Source organism: Aquarana catesbeiana, linkage group LG04, assembly GCF_042186555.1.
Source record: "Aquarana catesbeiana isolate 2022-GZ linkage group LG04, ASM4218655v1, whole genome shotgun sequence".
NCBI classification, from domain to species: Eukaryota; Metazoa; Chordata; class Amphibia; order Anura; family Ranidae; genus Aquarana; species Aquarana catesbeiana.
The window spans coordinates 547,986,935-548,008,756 of record NC_133327.1 but is presented as its reverse complement, the minus strand read 5'-3'; the positions used below and the strand labels follow the sequence as shown (position 1 = coordinate 548,008,756).

General features: G+C 40.3%; 1 protein-coding gene across 2 annotated transcripts in view; it reads left to right on the top strand.

Annotated features, from left to right (window-relative positions):
- Window positions 1-17,460, top strand: part of SCAF8 (SR-related CTD associated factor 8) — a 115,368-nt gene extending 97,908 nt beyond the window's left edge. For both annotated transcript variants that reach the window (XM_073627933.1, XM_073627934.1), the window contains 5 exons: window positions 268-422; window positions 4,599-4,815; window positions 8,426-8,494; window positions 14,508-14,708; window positions 15,223-17,460. In XM_073627933.1, the coding sequence (XP_073484034.1) occupies window positions 268-422; window positions 4,599-4,815; window positions 8,426-8,494; window positions 14,508-14,708; window positions 15,223-16,841 (2,261 nt within the window). In that variant the 3' untranslated portion in view covers window positions 16,842-17,460. The remainder of the gene's footprint in view (window positions 1-267; window positions 423-4,598; window positions 4,816-8,425; window positions 8,495-14,507; window positions 14,709-15,222) is intronic.
- The last annotated feature ends 4,362 nt before the right edge of the window (window positions 17,461-21,822 follow it).

Genomic DNA, 21,822 nt, shown 5'->3' with positions numbered 1-21,822 from the left:
CCACCATAGGAAGCAGCTTCCTATGGTGGGACACAGACAAGAGGAGGAGTTCAGAGCACCGGTGGGGGACCCCAGAAGAGATGGCTCAGGGTTGCTCTGTGCAAAACCATTGCACAGAGCAGGTAAGTAAAACATTAATGATGCATCTGCTAGTGTCCATGTGTCTAATTCATGCTTAGGGTTTGTGTTTGCATTTATTTTTGCTCCTAATACACCTCAGACTCATTTTATCATAATAAAATGTGATTTCTGTTTCACATATTATAGACTGGGCAAATCGAAGAAACACAGAACCTACTGTCAGTAAGGAGCCTGTTTCTGCACCACCTCCCACTACTACTGTGCAGAGTCCAGTTATACCAAAATCCACAATCCTAACAACGCAAACAGAGGCATATACCCAGCCAGTTGCAATGCTCCAGGTAACTATTTTTATTAAAAGAAATGGATAATCTAATTTTGTGAATATACAGTTACTGTTTAAATGAGTTATCTGAACGTTCAAATATGTTGAATGCTAGTATTATGTATTCATTTTCTAGTAACTGTTGTATTAAACTGAATATTTACTTTACTTACAGACTGTTGTTATCTTTGGTAGAAGGGTAATTCCTTTTCTTATTAGTGTTATGTTATCATGTCTATGAGACTGTATTGTGTTGACATCTTTCTTCTACTGCATAAAAACTGTCAGCAACTAAACTAGTAGAACATAAATAAATACATAAATATAAATAAATATATATATACATTTTTTATTTTGATTGATTTATTTATTTCTTAATGCAGTGATTTCCTCTGATTGTCAGCGCCATCTAGTGATCTTAATGTAGTATTTTTTCTGATTGAGGTATTTCGGAATACATACAGCATTATGGCCACTGGATCGTGCAGACGCTTTTAGGAAATCAGGGTATAAAGAAAATCACAGCTATAACAATTTTTAAACCCCTATGTATGCAGAGTTTATATGTTCTCCCCATCTGCATATGTTTGTTTTCTTTCACATTCCAAAAACACATTGGAAAATTAAAAGGCTTTTTACCTAAATTTTCCAATTGTGTCAGAAGTTTTATTCACCTTAATGCATCCTATGCATTAAGGTGAAAAAACTTGAGGGTTTGCAACCTCTTTAAGGTTGAAAAGGGCTGCCGGTAGGTCAGCCTGCTCTGTTTGTTTGTTGTTTTATATGTCCCATAGTTAGACAGTTTGGAGTTAAGCTGGCCATACACATTTCTGAACGGACATTTGTATGAATATTCTGAGCACTACACAGCATATGTCAATATTTTGCTTGTTTTTAACATTTGGTTTTGGTGAGAAGGGACTTTGCTGAATGAGAACCACATTTCCACAAATTTTTATCCTGCTCTTTTGCATTTTCTTGTCACTGCGGTTGAAAACAACCGTCAATTTGACTCCTGTAACGATCAGGAAATCACATGAACATACTTAGAAAGAAAATTGGTAGATGAAATTCTACTAACTGCTTGGCGACCATATCAGTTAGATATACAGCGGCAAGGCGGCTCTACTGCGCTCGATCATATACCTAGTACGTGATCCAGCATTTACAGGTTAGAGGTGCGATCAGTGGATACCGCTGACTCGATGTCCGGCAGCACCTGCTGATCCTTCCATACAGAGGCAGAACGGTAGTCTGCCTATGTAAACTAGGCAGATTGCCATTCTGTCAGTAGGGAAGGCATGGATCCTGTGTTCTTGCAAAGCAGGGGCATGGATCCATGCCTTCCCCTAGTAATAGCACCTCCTGCAGTTTAGTAAAGCACTGTTTAGGCACACATTTAATCCTTTGATCGCCCCTGATGTTAACCCCTTCCCTGCCAGTGTCATTAGTACAGCGACAGTGCAAATTTTTAGCACTGATCACTAGAGTGTCACTGGTCCCCAAAAAGGTGTCAGTTAGCATCCCGCCATTACTAGTAAGATAAAAACATAGTTTGTAGACACTATAACCTTTGCGCAAACCAATCAATATACACTTATTGGGATTTTGTTACCAAAAACATGTAGCAGAATACATATTGGCCTAAAATGATGAAAATTAGATTTTTTACATTTTTTTCTGGGGATATGTTTTATAGCAGAAAGTAAAAAATATTGTGTTTTTTTTTTTTTTTTTTTTTTTTTTTTTTTTAATTGTCCGTCTTTTTTTGTTTGTAGCGCAAAAAATAAAAACCACAGAGGTGATCAAATACCACCAAAAAAAGCTTTATTTGTGGGGAAAAAAGACATACATTTTTTTGGGTACAGTGTCGCATGACCGCACAATTGTCAGTTAAATAACGCAATGCCATATCGCAAAAAATGGTCTGGTCATGAAGGGGGTAAATAGTTTGCTTTCATTTTCCACCTAGTTGGAAAATGTGCTTGGGACCTTTTGCATTTTCGAAATGTCTTTGGTAACAAAGATAAAAAGAAAAATTATACTGATTCTATTGTGTTAACTTTTTTTTTTTTTAAATAAATTTGTGGTGTAAAGCCAGCCATACAGGAAATTCTGACGATCCAGCAGAGATCGTCTGAATTTCAATCCGTGCACAGGGTCAGTGGGTTGTACAAAAGTTTAGTCTACTGATCGACTTCTGTAGAACCACCCTGTTGGGTTTTTTCTGATCGATCAGTGCCGTATAGCCAGCAACACTAATCAGTGTATTCTGGCAGTGGGGAAGTCTCCCCACTGTCAGAATACAATGCATCAGTAGGAGTTATTCCCCCATCTACCTTGCATGTGTGGATGGGAGAGTCAGGTAATTTCTTTTGTTTAACTGAATTGTTTGAATTGAATGAATATAAATGAATAATGTATGGGCTGCCTAAGAACAGACAAAAATACTGCTACACATCATAGTAAAAGCAAGTTCTGTTCCTTGCCCATGTAGGGCAAATCAAAACGTTTTATTAACCACTTCAAAACCAGGCACTTTCACCCCCTACCTTCCCAGGCCAGTTTTCAGCTTTCAGCGCTGTCACGTGGTCATACAACACTGTACACCATTTTTTGAGACTGAGCTTTTTTTTTTTTTTTGGTGGTATTTATTTACCACTGGGGTTTTTTTTCTTTATTTCTGTTATACAATTTTGCAAATAAGTATTTTTTTCTTCCTCACTGATGGGAGCTGATATGTTGTACTGATGGACACTGATGATCAGTTCCCTGACAGTGTAAATGTTCACTTTAACTGGAAAGGCGGTTATCGGCTTTTCTTTCCTCAGACACTGACAGCACTGAGAAAAGGAAATGCTGATAACCGGCGTTTGTTTACATGTGATTGGACACAGCTGATCACTTGGTGAAGAGCCTACGTCATCAGCTCTTTACCCTGATCGATGATGTGCTGTGTCCGAGGGTTTCTGATGCCCGGGCAGAGTTTATGATCATGTGACCACCGTGATTGTCTGTTACAGCGGCCACATGATTGGAAAGCTCCCGATCGCAAGTAGCGATCAAGCTTTTGGCCCCCGGTAACTATGTCGTTAGCGTGCAGGGCTCACCTGCTGAGAGGCCACATATTTACTGTCGGTGTGAAGAGGTTAAGGCCAGTTTTGAGCCATCTAGAGAGAAGAAACACTTTTAATTCCAGGTATAGAGAGCATGTGACTCACTACATGTCTTGTAAGCTCTGACTAAAAATCTAGCTAGAATTCACAAAGTGCTATCATTCCTGTCAGGTATGTAGAATGGCAGGGGAGTTCGGGAAAGATCTGTATGCCGGTAGGCAAGGTGGCAACTAAGTGAACATTTTCCTTTACCTTCCATGGGCAAAGCACAAGTGCACTTAAAGCCGAATGAAACTCCACAAATGCTTACATTCACTCCAACAATGCAACATCTGCAAGGTTCCTGCCGGGTCTTCCACCATATTGATTGGTTACCTAGGGAATTGTGTAACTACCACGCATGTGCACAGTAGTTTATTAATTCCAGTGCCAAGAATATACACTGAGCTAGGCATGTGTAAATTCTAAAAAAAAAAAAAAATGTAAACAGGCAAGCATTGGTATTATTCATAAAGAGCCTGCCTGCTTGCATTCTTTTTTGTTTACACTTAAAGGATATGTAAACCATAATGGTGATCTTTTCTTGGCTCCCTTTTGGTTCGGTATAGAAAGTGTTTTGTTACATCTCTACAATAAGGGCAATAAATACCTGTTGATCCTGCCAGAAATCTTGTCAGCTGTTAATGTCCTGCCTATGCTGACTCTTATAAGTTAGGATTATTCCCAGATATCTCTTTGAACCACAGAGCACCGTCCTCTATGTTATAGAGAGGTAGAGGTGTTCTGTAGTCCTCTCCTAGGGTGACAACTCTGGTTCTCAATAGATACAGTATAGTGAGTGAGCATTCACCCTAGAACAAGAAATGTGTTACTGGCAGAATCATGAGGTAAAAACAAAAGCAAGAAACAACTAACTAACTAATGCAATCGTCGTATCTGAGGTAAGGTGCAATATATATTCTATTTTTGCTCTTTTATTTAGACATTTTAAATGTAACATTATGATTTGTCATTTTTTTTTTTTTTTTTTACGTTGTATCACACCAGTTTACCACAAATTCATTATTTTTATACAGATTCCAGTTACACCAACTATTCCCGCGGTCCCTGCTGTTCCTGCTGTCCCTGCTGTTCCTGCTGTCCCTGCTGTCCCTGCTGTCCCTGCTGTTCCTGCTGTAAGTTTGGTACCACCTGCATTTCCTGTCTCCATGACGGTACCCCCTCCGGGCTTCACCAATCTTCCTCCACCTCCATTCATGCGTGCAGGTTTCAACCCTTCACAGCCACCACCAGGTATGTATTTGGTAGTTAGAATCTAAAAACAGTGTTCACTTCAAATTATTACAGTTGCCCATTCACGATTTTATCTTTTTAAAGTCCAACTCCAGCCAAAATATATTTCTTTTTAGTTTTGGATAGATTGGAGAAGAGTTAAAATAATTTGTATGTGCCGGCCTATTGGGAAGATTTTACCTCATTTGCTGTCTCTTGGGCACCTGTACAAGAAACGAGGGACGCTAGTTTCAGCATAGACAGCAATGAATACATTGTCAGAAGTCCTATCCCTTTCCTGCCCTGCTAGAAATGTGTTTTTGTTTATCTGTGGTTCCCTTGGGAATATTTTCCATCACTTTCTTTCCTAAAAGTAATTTGAATTCTTCTCCACTCTTTCCATATCAAAATTAAAACCTTTTGGGTAGAATTTGACTTTAAAGTGCAGTGTACTTTTAAGATACTCCCTGTAATTCACAAGGAGTGTTGTAAGTACTCTTTAGATATCTGTGTCATGGTGCAACAAATGGCAGAACTGGTGGTGACAGATTTATGTACAGGTATGTGTCAGTAAAGTGTATATGAATCTCTTGCTACTCTGACAGAACTGTCGCAAACATCTCTCCTGCAAAGTGGCAGATTTTTACAGGAAGAGAAGCTATTTGGAAAAGTTTGGGAGGTAATGGAAATGTATCAAATATCCGTTCCAGAGGAATTTGACAAATGGGGTTGATTTACTAAAACTGGAGATTAAAAAATCTGTTGCAGCTGTGCATGGTAGCCAATCAGCTTCTAACTTAAGCTTTGACGGAAAAAAAAAAAAAAAAAAAACTGGAAGCTGATTGGTTTCTATGCAAAGCTGCACCAGATTTTGCACACTCCCAGTTTTAGTAAATCAACCCCAATATGTCACAGAATTGTTTCAGAGATGCAATACAATATATACACAAGCAACAGAAACAGTTGTTTACCTCCATTTTCCTTATCTTTGATATGGCAGTATCTCCTTATGAATTTGTTGCAACAATAGCACTATGCAGTAAAGCGTGCTTACAAGAACTGCTTGATTTGTTGCCTCTCGGAACTATGTTGTACAACAATGAAAATGACACGGTTTTCATGACTTTGGCACAAGGCTTTTAACCTCTCTGGCGGTATGATTATTTCGGATTTTAGGTGCTGAAAGCGGTACAGTTATTTTGCATGGAAATTTGGCGTTTTATATTGTAGGCCTGTAATTCTTAGCAATAACACACTTAAATCTGTCCAAACCAGAGTCTAGTAGATATCCCGGGTATGATGAAGTTTGAAACACAAAAACATAAATTATAATAATAAATAAATATAAATAATTAAAAAAAAAATAATATAATAATAAAATACATTTCCCCACGATTCACTATCGCTCAATTCTGCAAGTGTTCTAATTTACTATCGCTGTTTTCTAGCTGATCTAAAGCCACTTTTGACATAAAGGCACACTTTTTGGTTGCTATGGACAATCTACAGTTTCCAGGCAGAAAGAACAGTATATATCATATAAAACTGCATGCAGGGCATTGGACAAAGCACTGGGGACAAAAGGAATGTGAAATAATTTCATACAGTACTGTAATCTGTAAGATTACAGTACTGTATGTGTTATGATTTTTACATTTTTTTGAATTTGCTGCCAGGCTCCGCCCTCGTGCGTTGCGCCGCTCGCAGGGAACGGAGCCTGGCATGGAGAGGCTTCGGAGGAGACAGAGCCCACGGACTCTGCGGGGGACATTGCAGGATCCTGGGGACAAGGTAACGCCGCACCAGGATCCTGCAATGTAATCCCGAGTGTGGCTCGGGATTACCGCTAATGGGACTGAAATTTAACCCCGAGCCACACTCTGGATTACCATCAGGGAGGCTAACTACATACACACCACCAGAAATGTGGTACAAGTGCCTTTTTAAATTACTCCCACTGTATTTAGAAGCAGGGACTGTACCTATCAGTATAACTGGAACATAGGTTATAGGCGTTATTGAAAACCATATGGGCAATACAAATAGAACCCTGGTTTGTAAATTAGCATCAACCTCGTGTTTTCCACTTTGAAATATTTATGTAATTTTAATCAAATAAACAAATTCATTATTACAGCGTGAACATTCACCTTGTTTTTGTTCTAAAAAATATACAGGTGCATCTCAAAAAATTTGAATATCATCAAAAAGTTAATTATTTCCGTAATTCAGTTCAAAAAGTGAAACTCGTATATTATATAGAGTCTTTTGCACACAGAGTAATATATTTCATGCATTTCTTTCTTTTAACTTTGATGATTATGCCTTACAGCTAGTGAAAACCCAAAATTCAGTATCTCTGAAAATTAGAATATTGTGAAAAATTTCAATACTGTAGACTCATGGTGTCACACTCTTAATCGGCTAAATAACTCAAAACACCTGTAAAGGTTTCCTGAGCCTTTAAATGGTCTCTCAGTCGGTTACACAATCATGGGAAAGACTGCTGACTTCACAGTTGTCCAGAAGACAGTCATTGACACCCTTCACAAGGAGGGTAACTCACAAAAGTTAATTGTTAAAGAAGCTGGCTGTTCAGACTGCTGTATCCAAGCATATTAATGGAAAGTTGGGTGAAAGGAAAAGGTGTGGTAGAAAAAGATGCACAAGCAACAGGGATTAACCGCAGCCTTGAGAGGATTGTGAAGCAAAGGCCATTCAAGAATTTGGGGGAGAGTCACAAGGAGTGGACTATGGCTGGTGTCAGGACTTCAAGAGCCACCACATACAGACGTATCCAGGACATGGGCTACAACCAATCACATTCCTTGTGTCAAGCCACTCCTGAACCAGAGACAATGCCAGAAAAAAGACTGGACTGTTGCTCAGTGGGTCCAAAGTCCTTTTTTCGGATGAAAGTACATTTTGCATTTCAATTGGAAATCAAGGTCCCAGAGTCTGGAAGAAGTGTGGGGAGGCACAGAATCCAAGTTGCATGACGTCCAGTATAAAGTTTCCACAGTCAGTGATGATTTGGGGAGACGTCATATGCTGCTGTTGGTCCACTGTATTTTATCAATTTCAAAGTCAGCGCAGCCCTCTACCATGAAATTCTAGAGCACTTCATGCTTCTCTCTTCTGACCAGCTTTATGGAGATGCTGATTTCATTTTCCAGCAGGACTTGGCACCTACCCACACTGCCAAATGTACCAATACCTGGTTTAATGATCATGGTATCACTGTGCTTGATTGGCCAGCAAACTTGCCCGACCTAAACCCCATAGAGAATCTGGGTATTGTCAAGAGGAAGATGATAGCCTCCATGCCACGCCACATTGATGCAGTTTTTATTAGTCTTTTGTAATTATCAAATTTTCTGAGATACTGAATTTAGGGTTTTCACTAGCTGTAAGCCATAATCATCAAAATTAAAAGAAAGAAATGCTTGAAATATATCACTCTGTGTGTAATCTATATAATATGAGTTTCACATTTTCAATTGAATTACTGAAATAAATTAGCTTTTTTGATGGTATTCTAGTTTTTTTAGATGCACCTGTAGATATGTGCAAATGCTAAGAAATAAATGGAAAATCATATTTAGTCACGTGCTTGCATTACTTTTTACAGGTTTTATTCCACCGCCAGTGCCACCACCTGCTATCCCTCCTCCTGCAATTAGCTCAGCTATTCCAACAGGTAAGTGAAATAATGCTCAAGGAAAGTTGTTGACGATATTGAAGATAGCTTAACTATGGGTCAACCGATTATCGGAGCTGACGATTATTGTGGGCCGATATTCACATTTTTCAAATAATCGATATCGGTCAGAAACTTACCGTTATTACCAATATTCGTCAAACCTTCTCCCCCTGTCCCCCGCACAGTGCTCGCTGCAGTCTCTGCCAATCTCTGTCAGTGGTGCGGCGGGCAGCAGAGAGAAGACATCACCGCTGTTCCACCCCTACAGCAGGGCTGCAAAGGCTGCTCTTGACAGAGCTGCAGGCGAGCAAAAAGATCGTTACTTCATCTCTCACCACCCACCCGCATGTGGAAATTTCCCCCCTCGGACGCTGCTGGGGAGAGGCTGCCAGAAGTAGTGTAAGTAGTGACAAGCTGCATATGGGTGGCAGGTGACAGTGACAAATTGCATATGGGTGGCGTGTCCACCCTTTGCCCTTGTGTAGGCACCCACAGAAAATTGGTTAGTTCTCCAAGATGTTTGGAACAACCTACCTGCCCAGTTCCTTCAAAGACTTTGTGCAAGTGTACCTATACCTAGAAGAATTGATACTGTTTTGAAGCCAAAGGATTGTCACACCAAGTATTGATTTGGTTTAGATTTTTCTTCTGTTCACTTCCTTTGCGTTTCAATGAATTCATTCTATAATAATCCATTAAAATATATATTTTTGGAAGCATTCTTACTTTACATCATTTCTTCTCACCTGCCTAAAAATTTTCACAGTACTGCATATATAAAAATACACACACAAAACTCATATGCATTATTTCATAAATTGAATGGCAAGTAACATAGTAGAAAATAGACACTCCAGTGCCCAACCTGCGTACTGAGGGCTGCATTCGCCCCTTTGGAACTTTTTGTGTGGCCCTTGAGTACCCTGCAGACACTAATCTGTTTTCCTATTGTACTGTTATAGTAGTGATTTCAAGCAGCCTCATGTAATATGTCTCCAGTCTCTGACTGTCTCCGGAAGAACGTCCCCAGTCTCCAGCAACTCCTATAGCATGTTACAGTCTCTGACAGTCTCTTATATCATGTCTGATTTTTTGACCATCTGTTGTAACATGTACACAGTCTCTGACCATCTCTTGTATTATGTTTACAGTCTCTGACCATCTCTTATATCAAGCCTATAGTCTTTGACTATATCCTGTTGTTTGTCTGCTGCCTCTGATAATGAATATTCATTAATTTTATGTGTGGCCTCCCAAATCAAGAACGTTGACCAACACTGCTCTAGTGTGGAAGAATGGTGTAAAATATATTTACTGGCATCTTTGTGCAAAATGTCCATATTCAGCATTATACACAATGTAACATAAGGCAATAGCATTAACATTTTCATTGCTTTAGTAAGCAGTATTTCTTTTTAGCAGATTTCTCAATTCAAGCGGTGTTCTGCCCAAAAAGAAATAAAAGCCAGCAGCTACACATACTGCAGCTGCTGGCTTTTAACAATATTACACTTACCTGTCCTGGAATCCAGTGTTGTCGGCACCGCAGCTGATGTTTCTATCAGCTGCCGGGTGCTGCCGCTGCCATTGCGGGTAAGGGTACCCGGCAGTATAGCCTTACAGCTTCACACCGGAAACCCTACTGCGCATGTGTAAGGCCCCGCTCCTCTCTCCTACTAGCCCGGCAACGGGGAGAGGAGGAGGGAGCCCCACGGTGATGCCACGGGCCGCGGCCCAGACTCCCGGAAGTGGGAACAGGATACCTGTCAAAGGTATCCTGTCCCCCCCCTCCCCGAAAGGTGCCAATTGTGGCACTGGAGGGGGAGAGGAGACAAATGAGCGGAAGTAACACTTTTGGGTGGAACTCCGCTTTAAGTGTTATGTTCTGCAGCAGATAATAAAAACTGTAAAATTTCCAATTATGGCCGTGCTCCATTTAAATCCAGCAGAGGTAGGGGACGTCATAATTTAACTTTTTTATGCAAGGTAGATATTTTTTATTTTTCTCAATCTAATCCAAAGGCCTGCAAACCTATTTCATTTTGGATTTTTTTCTAATAAGGCAAGAGATCGTAATAAATTATGTTCTAATCTTTAACTGTTTTCTGTAGTTTGCATAGATTTAGCAGGTTTGTTTTCTAAATGTAATCTTTTTATAGTTTTGTCTGTGATCCTGAAACCAGCTAATCTAAATAAAACAAAATAATTTGTTACTGTCTACCCTGAAATCATTGGGATTTCTTCTCTGACAGTACTGACACACTGGAGGAGTGCTCACACCCAGGTCCTATTAGAGATAGGGGCGTCCCAAGTATATATACTGTGTGTGTGTGTGTGTGTGTGTGTGTGTGTGTGTGTGTGTATATATATATATATATGTGTGTGTGTATGATTGATATATATATATATATATATATATATATATATACACACACAGATCAGTGATAACATTGTGACCACCCACCATAACCCGTCAAAGCATGGACTCCATTAGACCTCTGAAGGTTTGCTCTGCTATCTGGCACTTGCCTGTCAGTAGCAGATCCTTAAAGTCTTGTAAGTTGGGAGTTGGGGCATTCATGGATCAGATTTGATTTTCTAGCACATCCCACAGATGCTCGGTTGGATTGGTATCTGGAGAATTTGAAAGTCAAATCAACACCTCAAATTCGTTGTTGTGTTTCCTAAACCATTCTTAAATTCTTCAGACCAGCCCACCTTCTTCCATTGCTCCTGTGGTCCAGTTCTGATGCCCATTGTAGATGCTTTTGGCTGCGGACACGAGTCAGCACAGGTACCCTGACCAGCCTGCGGCTACGCAGCCCCTTACACAGTAAACTGCATTGCAGTGTGTGTTCTGACACCTATCTATTGGAACCAGCATTACATTTTTCAGCAATTTGAGCTACACTAGCTCTTCTATTGGATCTGACCACATGGGCCAGCTTTTGCTCCTCACATGCATTGAGGAGCCCTGGCCGCCCATAACCCTGTCACTGGCTCACAAGTTTTCCTTTCTCAAACCACTTTTGGTAGGTCCTGACCACTGCAGACCGGGAACATCCCACAAGAGCTGCAGTTTTGGAGATGCTCTTATCTAGCCGTTATAATTTGGCCCTTGTCAAAGTCACAGAAATCCTTACACTTGCCCATTTTTTCTGCATGCTGCTGAATATATCCCACCCACTTTTCAGGTGGCATTGTAATGAGATAATGGTATTCTCATTACCCAACAGTGGTAATAAGTATGTTTTAGTTATGTACACTAGAGAAGATTAGAGGTCGACCGATATGGGTTTTTCTCTGGCCGATGCCGATATTTAGAAATCGCGGTGGCCGATATATGATGCCGATATATTAGGCCGATATTTTTTTTTTTTTTTCTCCCTTCATCTCATAAAATCTAACAGTTAGACCCCTTTCACACTGGGGCGTTTTTCAGGCGCTTTTGGGCTAAAAATAGCGTCTGTAAAGTGCCTGTAAAACGGCTCCCCTGCAGTCTCAGTGTGAAAGCCCGAGTGCTTTCACACTGAGGCGATGTGCTGGCAGGATGTTAAAAAAAAGTCCTGCAAGCAGCATCTTTGGAGCGGTGTATAGCACTCCTCTACCACTCCTGCCCATTGAAATGAATGCGCACCGCTGCCGAAGCGCCTGCAAAGCGTTTCGGCAGCAGCGCTTCATGGGCACATTTAACCCCTTCCTCGGCCGCTAGCTGGGTTATAAGCGCCCCGCTAGCAGCCGAATAGCGCCGCTAAAATGACGGTAAAGCACCGCTAAAACTAACAGCGTTTTACCGTCAACGCATGCTCGCTCCAGTGTGAAGGCAGCCTGAAGTAATAAGTGATACAGAAAATTTTTTACATTTATACATTTAATAAACAAAACAAACCTCCAATCAGTTCACTTGTATGTAGAATTTAGATTAAAAAAAAAAAAAACTATATCTTAAAATATTAAATACACAAAAACAGGTAGTCAAAACTTTTGGACGAAAAAAAATGGGTTAACTTTACTGCTTATTTTTTTTTTAAATTTCATTAGTGTATTTTTTTTTAAAAAATTGCGTTTGAAAGACCGCTGCGCAAATACCGTATGACATAAAATATTGCAACAACCGCTATTTTATTCCCTAGGGTCTCTGCTAAAAAAAAATATATATAATGTTTGGGGGTCTGAAGTGATTTTCTAGCAGAAAATACAGGATTTTTACTTGTAAGCAACAAGTGTCAGAAAAGATTTAGTCTTTAAATGGTTAAACTGAGAACTTCCACACACAGAGTTTAGTTCATTGATAAAAGAACCAAGAAGAGATACAATGTTTCTTCTTATCAGACTTGGCAGGCTGCCCAGGGAGGAGAGAAGACAAACTTCAGACAACTTGCACTGACTTCTATTACAGAAGTCACTTGCAAGTCCCGCTGAAGTTATAATTGGCTTTTTTTATCAGCACAATCGGCTGATGCCATTAAGTAAAAAAAGCCAAATATCGGCCGATATATCGGCCGGCCTCTAGAGAAGATGCTAATGGTGCTTAGCAGTGTCCATTGTGAGTCTGTATGATCTCCTTAGGTGCTTAAGCTGAACTTTACCAATAACAACTTGATAAAAGTAATATTCTTTAGCAAGGAACATACATTCCACATTAATAATTATGCTGAATATCCAAACAAGAAGACTCACTGCTTCAGGTGAGATAGGAAGCCTGATGATCTAACAGGTGCCCGTCCCGGCTCGTGTCCGCATGCAATCAATAGTAGAAGAAATGGTAGAAGAAATGGCTGCACTCCGTAATTGATCAAAATTCTTTTCTTCAGAACATCCCAAGTGTTGACAAAAAACAGAGAGCTGGTAGACCTGTTTCACACACTTCAGGTGTGCTTAATCATTACTGAATTAAGTGCACCTGAAGTTTGTGAAACGCATCTACCAGCTCTGTTTTTTGTCAACACTTGGGATGTTCTGAATAAAAGCATTTTGATCGATTACGGAGTGCAGCCATTTTTTCTACTATTAATAATTATGCTACCAAAAATAGTGTGTGTTGTAAATTGCCTCCAGTATTGCTCCTGTTTCTTCTTGCTGGAGGCAGCCATTTTGCTGAAGCCCAGAGCTCCTGAACAGCAGTAAATCATGAAGCATAACTAAACCCACCGCTTTAACAGTTTCAAAAAACAGGCCCCTTTCACACTGGGGCGGGAGGTGCGTCGGCGGTAAAGCACCGCTATTATTAGCGGCGCTTTACCGTCGTTTTAATGGCGGTATTCGGCCGCTAGCGGGGCGGTTTTTCCCACCGCTAGCAGCCGAGAAAGGGTTAAAAACCACCGCAAAGCGCCTCTGCAGAGGCGCTTTGCCGGCGGTATAGCCGCGCTGTCCCATTGATTTCAATGGGCAGGAGAGGTGTATTCACTGCTCCGAAGATGCTGCTAGCAGGACTTTTTTTCCCGTCCTGCTAGCGCACCACTCCAGTGTGAAAGTTCCCAGGCTTTAACACTGGAGACACAGCAGCAGCTGTTTCGGGTCAGTTTGCAGGCGCTATTTTTAGCACAATAGCACCTGCAAGCCGCTCCGGTGTGAAAAGGGTCTTAGCAATAGTGAAATGCTGGGATTTCTAACTCACATTTGCTTGGGTCCTCAACCAAACTGTCAAACCATCTAATGGCTGGTGTCATAACTGATCACAGTTGTAAATCAAACAGAAGCAACTTCCTTGGCTGTAAAGGTTAAGAGAGCTTAATTCTGCTTTAAGGCTGTCAGCAGATTAGCCCCTCTACAAATTCAGCATTGCCTAAAAATAGAGAACAACTGAGCATGTGCAGAGCAGGATGAGACTGTGTATTAATGGATTTTAAACAGTATGTGCACTTATTTTTAAAATTTTACATAGCTATACCTGCAAAAGCCGCCTGTCTGAAGTCATGTATCAAGACTTATTTTTCTGACTAAAGTTCCACTTTACTTTTAAAATGTTTGTGGATAGTTTTCTAACTCAACCTTTTTGTTTTGTTTAAAGCACTAGTTCCACGAATGCCTATTTCTGCAGATACAATGAAAGAGGTTTCATACAGCAGCCTGATGTTGCCCGTTGGATCAGTTGTAACTACATCGGCATCCACCACATCTGTGTTTAACCTAGCTTCAAATACACAAGTAGATCAGGAAAACAAAAGACAACCTTCTGTAGAAAACTTTACAGAAAGATCAGCTTTAAATGGTAAGCATAACATCTATTTCTCTATTATCCACCGAGTGCCTAATATCTTGCTACAGTAATCTTAGACTCTTAGTATTGCACTCTCTTATTATTTTTAGTGTTTTGGGTAAGGTTTGTGCTGAAGACCATATTTATTATTAGTTTCTGAATCTGCTTGCGATAGCCCTACACATTCATGGAAATTATATATTTTCATGGCGGCAGGTGGAGAGAGTGGCTGCAAGGGAGGATTCTCATATGCAGGGAGTTGGATGTGCAGAAAATATGTGAGAAAGATTGTACAGGAGTGTGGTGGGTCCTCCATAATATGAATCAGTGGGTGAACCATTGAAAAAAATAGAAAAAAGATTCACCCTCTGCAAGTTAATACAGGTCACTGAGACTTGACATTTACAAATAGGAAATTCGAGTAATTGACAAATTGAAGTCAATAAAACAAACTTTTGTTGTTTTTCATGCTTTATTTGACTTATGCCTTTTAATTTATTTCTTTGGTTTTTTTTTTGCCTTTCAGCCTCTCAAAACACAATGGTAAGCAGTGCTGGGATCTTGACCGTGCAGCCACAGCCCCCTGTCACAGCACCTATTCCTCATTTGAGCATGCCAGGTAGAATTGCAGGAATGCCCTTCTTAGATATTCGCCATGGATTATTGCCCCAACCAGCAACAGCAAGATTTGCTTTATTAACTCCAGCAATGCCACCTCTACCACCATCGAGAAGCATGCTTCCACCAGCTTTCATTGACCCTACTATGCATTCTCTTCCTTTCCCTCCAGGAGATATTTTTTCACGTCCTAGTATTCCAAGTAGACTAAATTCTGATAACACTCCTACTCAAGAAGAAAGTGTCTCTTTGCCAAGCAGTACTATTCAACAAGAAGGAGACCAAGATTACCGTTTTCCTCCGTTAGAAAATGTTGGTCAGCCATCTGGAGGTGAACACAATAAAGAAACCATACCAGCTGTAGCAGAAAATCCAGAAAATAAAAGTGTGATCACTGCAGAGGAAATAGATGTTAATAATCGACATACAGTAGATAATCATGAGCTGCAGGATATGGCTGTTGTAGATCCTTCTGAGGGCCAGGAGAAACTTCCTGAATGTGGTGCTGGGTACTTATCTGTGGAAGGTTCCCATGAAACAGATAACAAAGCTGATGCACAGTCTCTTGATATTCTTAGAGCATCTGATCACCTGTCTTATGAAAGTAAGCTAAGAAATATCCCTGGTTCTCATGATAGTGAAATTAAACCACCATTAGAAGGTAGGCCGCCATTTGGAAGCCCCCCAATAGATATATTACCGCCATTTGGGAGACATCCATTAGATATGAGAGAAATGTTTAGCAGGCCACCACCAGATGGACGTGATCATTTTGGTAGACTTATTCCAGAAGATCACCTTGGGAGGCTTCACATGGACAGTAAAGATCATTATGGACAACCTATACTAGAGGGCAGAAATCATTTTGGAAGGTTACCAATGGATGGGAGAGAACATTTTGGAAGACCTCCTCCGGATGTAAGAGATCATTTTGGAAGAGTACCTTTAGATGGTGGTAGAAGGGAGCAAATCATGTTTCATCCAGATAAACCATGGGGACATAGAGGTGATTTTGATGAAAGACAACACCTTCCTTTTCCTGGTTTTGGTGGCCCAAAGGGCTTTCAAGATGAAAGACATCGCCATGGCAATTACAGACATGAGCCTGGGAATGCGATGGGTTGGAACAGAGGATTTGAACCAGAGGTTAACAGAGATTTCGATGACCGCCGCCGCCCTTGGGAAAGACACAGGGATAGAGATGATAGAGATTTTGCTTTTCGAAGAGAAATGAACGGCAACCGATTTGGAAGGGAGAGGCCGCCCAGCAATTGGATGCCTCCTAACTCACAAATGCTTGAGTATTTTGCAGAAGCCAATGCTACTAACCAGAAAGAGGATAATATGCCTCAGGTTAATGGAGATATACCAGAAACTGTCAGTCAACCACAAACTGCTAAAAACACAAATGATCCTGAACTTTGTAAACAAGAATCATCAGGCAAAGTAAACGAAGAGAAGGATGCCAAGGATTCTGAAGTAGAGAGTCAACTATTGGTTGAAAGCACAGAAACTGAGGGAACATAATCATCACTCAGTAGGTAAAGATACCTTTTGTAAAGTTGTCATCTCTAAGTAATAGATTAATGGCTGATTGGACCTTACTAGTTTGCTTGTTGTCAGCCAATCTTAAATTAATCTAATGTTACTGTTCACCTTTCACTTAAATGTCGAACTGACTTGTATAGACTGCTCTTAATCTGAACATGATAGGTAGAGATTTTTTTTTATTTTTAAATTAGAAATCACAAGCATTTCCCCACGTGCTTTTATCATCAATCACCTGTGAAATGTCCAGCAAAAAGACTTCCTATGGAAGAATATAAAAAAAATGTACAGCAGTTGGTTTGAAATTTTGGGACTGGTTGCATTTCAGGCTGTTGATTTTTTTTAAAGTCTAGACAAAGCTGGGATTATTTTTATGTTCCTGTTAATTGGCTTAAATAATATTTGGCGGATCGCAGTACTAAGATACAAAAGACAAGACAATAGTACAAGGTTGAAAAATCCACACCACAGTTCATGTAATAATCCAAAATTAAGTATCTGTGATTTGTTTCTTGTGCTGCAGTGAGTAGAAAAAAATATGTTTAATGTTGGGTGCATTTTGTTTTTAGATCCTAATAAAACATCTGTTTGATAACAATGTTTCAGGTATTGTATTTTTTTTTAACTTGCCATGTGATAAACTGATAACTTGAAAAGATGTTTTAATTATTCCCATGATGTTACCTTACCAAGTGGTTTTATTGATTGTAATGCAATGATCTTAACATGTGACGTTAATATGCATTTCTGCATACATGTTGTGCTGCTATTGAATGCAATTCTCTTTGGTGAAAAGTTCTTTGTGGCATTTTCAGTCATTCAATTAAGGTGAAATAGAAGTAAATAAGGTTTTTCATAGTTAAAAAGCTTCCTGCATCATTCTGTCTGGTTGCCCATGTAAGTTTCAGACTTCATGTGTTTTCATGGCGTCTGTGCCATAAGCAGATTTCTATATCGCTCAAAGAAGTCTCCAAATATATTCTTTTTTTTTTTTGTTTTAACTAAAGCATATGATGGTAAAATTTGGTAAACTGCTACTAAATGTAAAGCACAAGCTCTCCGACAATAATAATACCTTTTTTTTTTTTTAAGCACTAGTACCAATAGTACTCACCGATACCAATTACCGATACCTATCGCATAGGAAGAGTAGGTAGTGGGGTGGATTCGGAGGTGGTGGTGGTGGTGGGGGGGTGTTAGGGAGTTGGGTGGGGGTAGTAGGAGGGTAGGTGTGGGCTGGGGGGTGGGAGAGACTATGGGTTTAAGTGAGGGGGGGTTAGGACATGTGGGGGGGGTGTAGGGGGGTAAGTGAAGGCAGGGTAGTTGGAGGTGGCTGGGATACAGGTGGATCCTCTGGAACTGGAAGCCTGGGACCAGCTGAGCACTGCTAATATATCCTGGTCCTGCTCTATCCTCCTGGGCAACTGGGGCTAGGGGAAACTTGGAGGTGGGTGGTGTTAGAGTAGGCGGAGACTTAAAAATTCTGTGCACCAATGAGCTAATCCCCCACTGTGCAGATATATTTTTTTTTTTTTTAACTTCTCTGGGTCCCCTATGTTCAGTGGGTGCCGGGGCACAAAAAGCGGATTATTTAACCACTTTCAGGTTTAGGCATGTTAATCCGCATCAGTGTTCCCGACCGGCCCCAGTGTACTGATATAGAAGAGGCCGACCTTCACTGTTGTGTGTAGTGCTGCTGTGGATTAATCTGTCCCCTATCACCCACTGAACATAGGGGACCCGAAGACTTTTATTTATTTATTTATTTATTTTTTTAAATGGTGGCACAGCGGGGGATTAGCTCATTGGTATACAGAATTTTGGAGTATCGGCACCGATATCGGTATTGGTGCAACCCTAATAATAATGCTTGGTTTTACTATGACGTCTGTTATGATTGTTTACTTTTACCTTGAAGGATGAGTGCACCTTAGTAGAAAAAAAATAATATTTAATAAATGCACATCTTTTTTGCAGGTAAAAAAATGTGCATGTATTATTTTTTTTATTAGGAGCCTATTATGCATTGCACCCACAATCAGCAGATCACAGGTGCAATCTCAGTTCATGTAGACTGTCAGTATAGCTGTCTGCTTTTTTACTGGTAATGGTGGCAATCTACGATTTTTAGCTGATTGCGGGGGACAAATCTGACCCCAGTTGATACTTTTTGGGGACCAGTGACAATATTACAGTGATCAGTGCTAAAAAAAATGCCTGTACATCGTATGAACAGGCAGTGAATGACAGGAAGATTCAATGAACTACCAAGAGTGCTCATCAGCATCCTGCTATTTTTTACTTAATTCTCACATTTGCAAACGATGCGTCCGGGTTAGTGTAGTCCCGCACTTCCATGTTTTTTTAAAAATTGTGACAGTGGGTGCAGGGAGAAGATCCCCGGCCCATTGTCACAGCTGTGGCGGGGGGGGGGGGGTCTCTGGTTGGCTTAGTAACATGTTACACTTTAAATATGGGTGTAACATGTCATGAAAGGTGAAATTATCCTTTAAAGCAAAATATAATTTATTGTATTTTTAAAAGCATCTGAAGTACCTGAATTTGACTTGGTGCCAGTCTCTTGCAATCCCTGTGTACTGCAGTGCTCAGGCTGGAGGAAAGAAAAGCAGCATCTAAAGCCATATCAGTTGTACTGCAGTGCTCATGAGTAAACAAGAACACAGGGTTAGATTTTCTAAAAGTGGTGGACTCAGAATCTGGTGCAGCTGTGCATGGTAGCCAATCAGCTTCTAACTTCAGCTTGTTCAGTTAAGCTTTGGCAATACAACCTGGAAGCTGATCGGTTTCTATGCAGAAGTGAGCCTGATTCTGCACTCTTCATCTTTAGTAAATAAACCCCATAGTGATAGAGGAGAGAGCAGTATGATATCATATATATATATATATATATATATATATATATATATATATATTCACTGTCCAATCTCAGACTATCGAAAGGAGTGGAACTGATTTTATTACTTAACTGTAGTATAGAAAAGACAGGTTTTGGGCTGGCTGTGCCACCTGGCAGGATTGTGTAATGAGCAAAAATGTGATACATTGCAGCTGCCAGTCCTTAGAGGTGGTGTCTGCATTTTTATTTATATTTTAGCCTTTTTTCCTTTATTTTCAACTGGTGGTCCTGCTAGAAACACACTTTCTGACCTGAGTGACAACACTTACTCTTTCAATAAATTTGTATTGAAAAGTTTTAAGGAATACAGTGTGCAATTGTGATCAGATATACAGATAGAGGTATAATATATTTCACTTGCAAGTCAGTAGCAGTCTTACATTGAGTAGAGAAATGGCAAATGACAGAAGGTTTAGCATGTCAAAGAGCACATTAATCATGCCATAACAGAGGAACAATGTAGAAAAAAAGCAAATGTACGCCTATACCAGAGAAATAGGCACTGGTGGATGAGACGCTTTTATATTGTGTTCACTATGCAACAAAGGGATGCATAAGTAAAATCATCCCTATGGAAGAGCCAAAATAAAAAGGAGAGGAGTTGTGGAGGAGTGAAGTGGAAAAGGACATCAAGAGCACCCCAACCAGAGCCCCGGGGTCTCGGTGCTATAGCAATGTATAACTGCCCATTGGTATAGAAGGGTGAGCATATTGGATCCACGGAGTCCATATTTTAAGAAATTTCTCATGCGTATCTAGAAGAATACTGGAGAGCTTTTCTTTAGTGAAAAAGATCTCTAAGTGACAATGGACTTCTGTAACGGATATTAACTGTTGTTTCCAAGCTCTTACTATTGTTTGTTTTGCCACCTGTAGTACAAAGGTTGCCAGTTTGAACTGAGGTTTGGTGAGGCTCGGAGGTTTCAGGTGTAACAGGACATAAAGCAGATCTCTTGGGATTAGTTAGCAATGATTGTAAAGGTTTAAGGACTTTTGCCCACAACTGGGAGAGCATAGGGCATGTCTGCCATATGTGGAAAACCTCTCCTGGAGCAGAGCATCCCCTGAAACAGGTGCCAGGAGCAGATGGGAGAAGGTGTGCCTAATGAGATTGGCCGGGTAAAACCCGATTTAGATGGAAGATATTAACCACTTCAGCTCTGGAAGGTTTTACCCACTTCCTGACCAGGCCATTTTATGCGATACAGCACTGCGTTGCTTTAACTGACAATTGCGTGGTCGTGCAACGCTGTACCCAAATAAAATTGATTTCCGTTCTCTCCCACAAATAGAGCTTTCTTGGTGGTATTTGATCACCTCTGCGCTTTTTATTTTATTGCGCTATGAACGAAAAAAGACCGACAATTTAAAAAAATATATATATATTTTTAACTTTCTGCTATAATACATTTGATCCATGAAAACTACAAATTAGCCAGGCTAGCTACCACCCAGCATAGTTAAATTTACCTGAGCCCCATCTAGGTCCAGCGATGATGTAGGAGTGTCTCAGCTGCCCTGGACTCCCCTCCTCATTGGTTGAGACAGCAGCAAGGCGCCATTGGCTCCTGCTGCTGTCAAAACCATTACACAGAGCAGGCAAGTATAATGTTTGTTATTTTTAACAAAAAAAAACAAGACTTTACAATCACTTTAAGCCAGTGTTATATTTGCAGTATTGTGTAAAACTGTAGACTCTGATTTCTTCAGTGCTCACAATCCTACTGGTGTGGGTCTTGCTTTGCAATTGAATTACATTAAGATCATTTAAAACCAGATTAGTATATTGTACTGGAAATCTTTTTTTTTAGTATTTACCTAGCTGAAATAAAAGGTGGGGTTTTTTTGGGGGGGGAGTCCCCTTGAAATATTTTGCATTTAACCACTTTAGCCCCGGAAGGTTTTACCCTCTTAATGACCAGGCCATTTTTTGTGATACGACATTGCGTAGCTTTAACTGACAATCGCGTGGTCGTGCGACAATGTACCCAAACAAAATTGATGTCCTTTTTTCCCACAAATAGAGCTTTCTTTTGGTGGTAT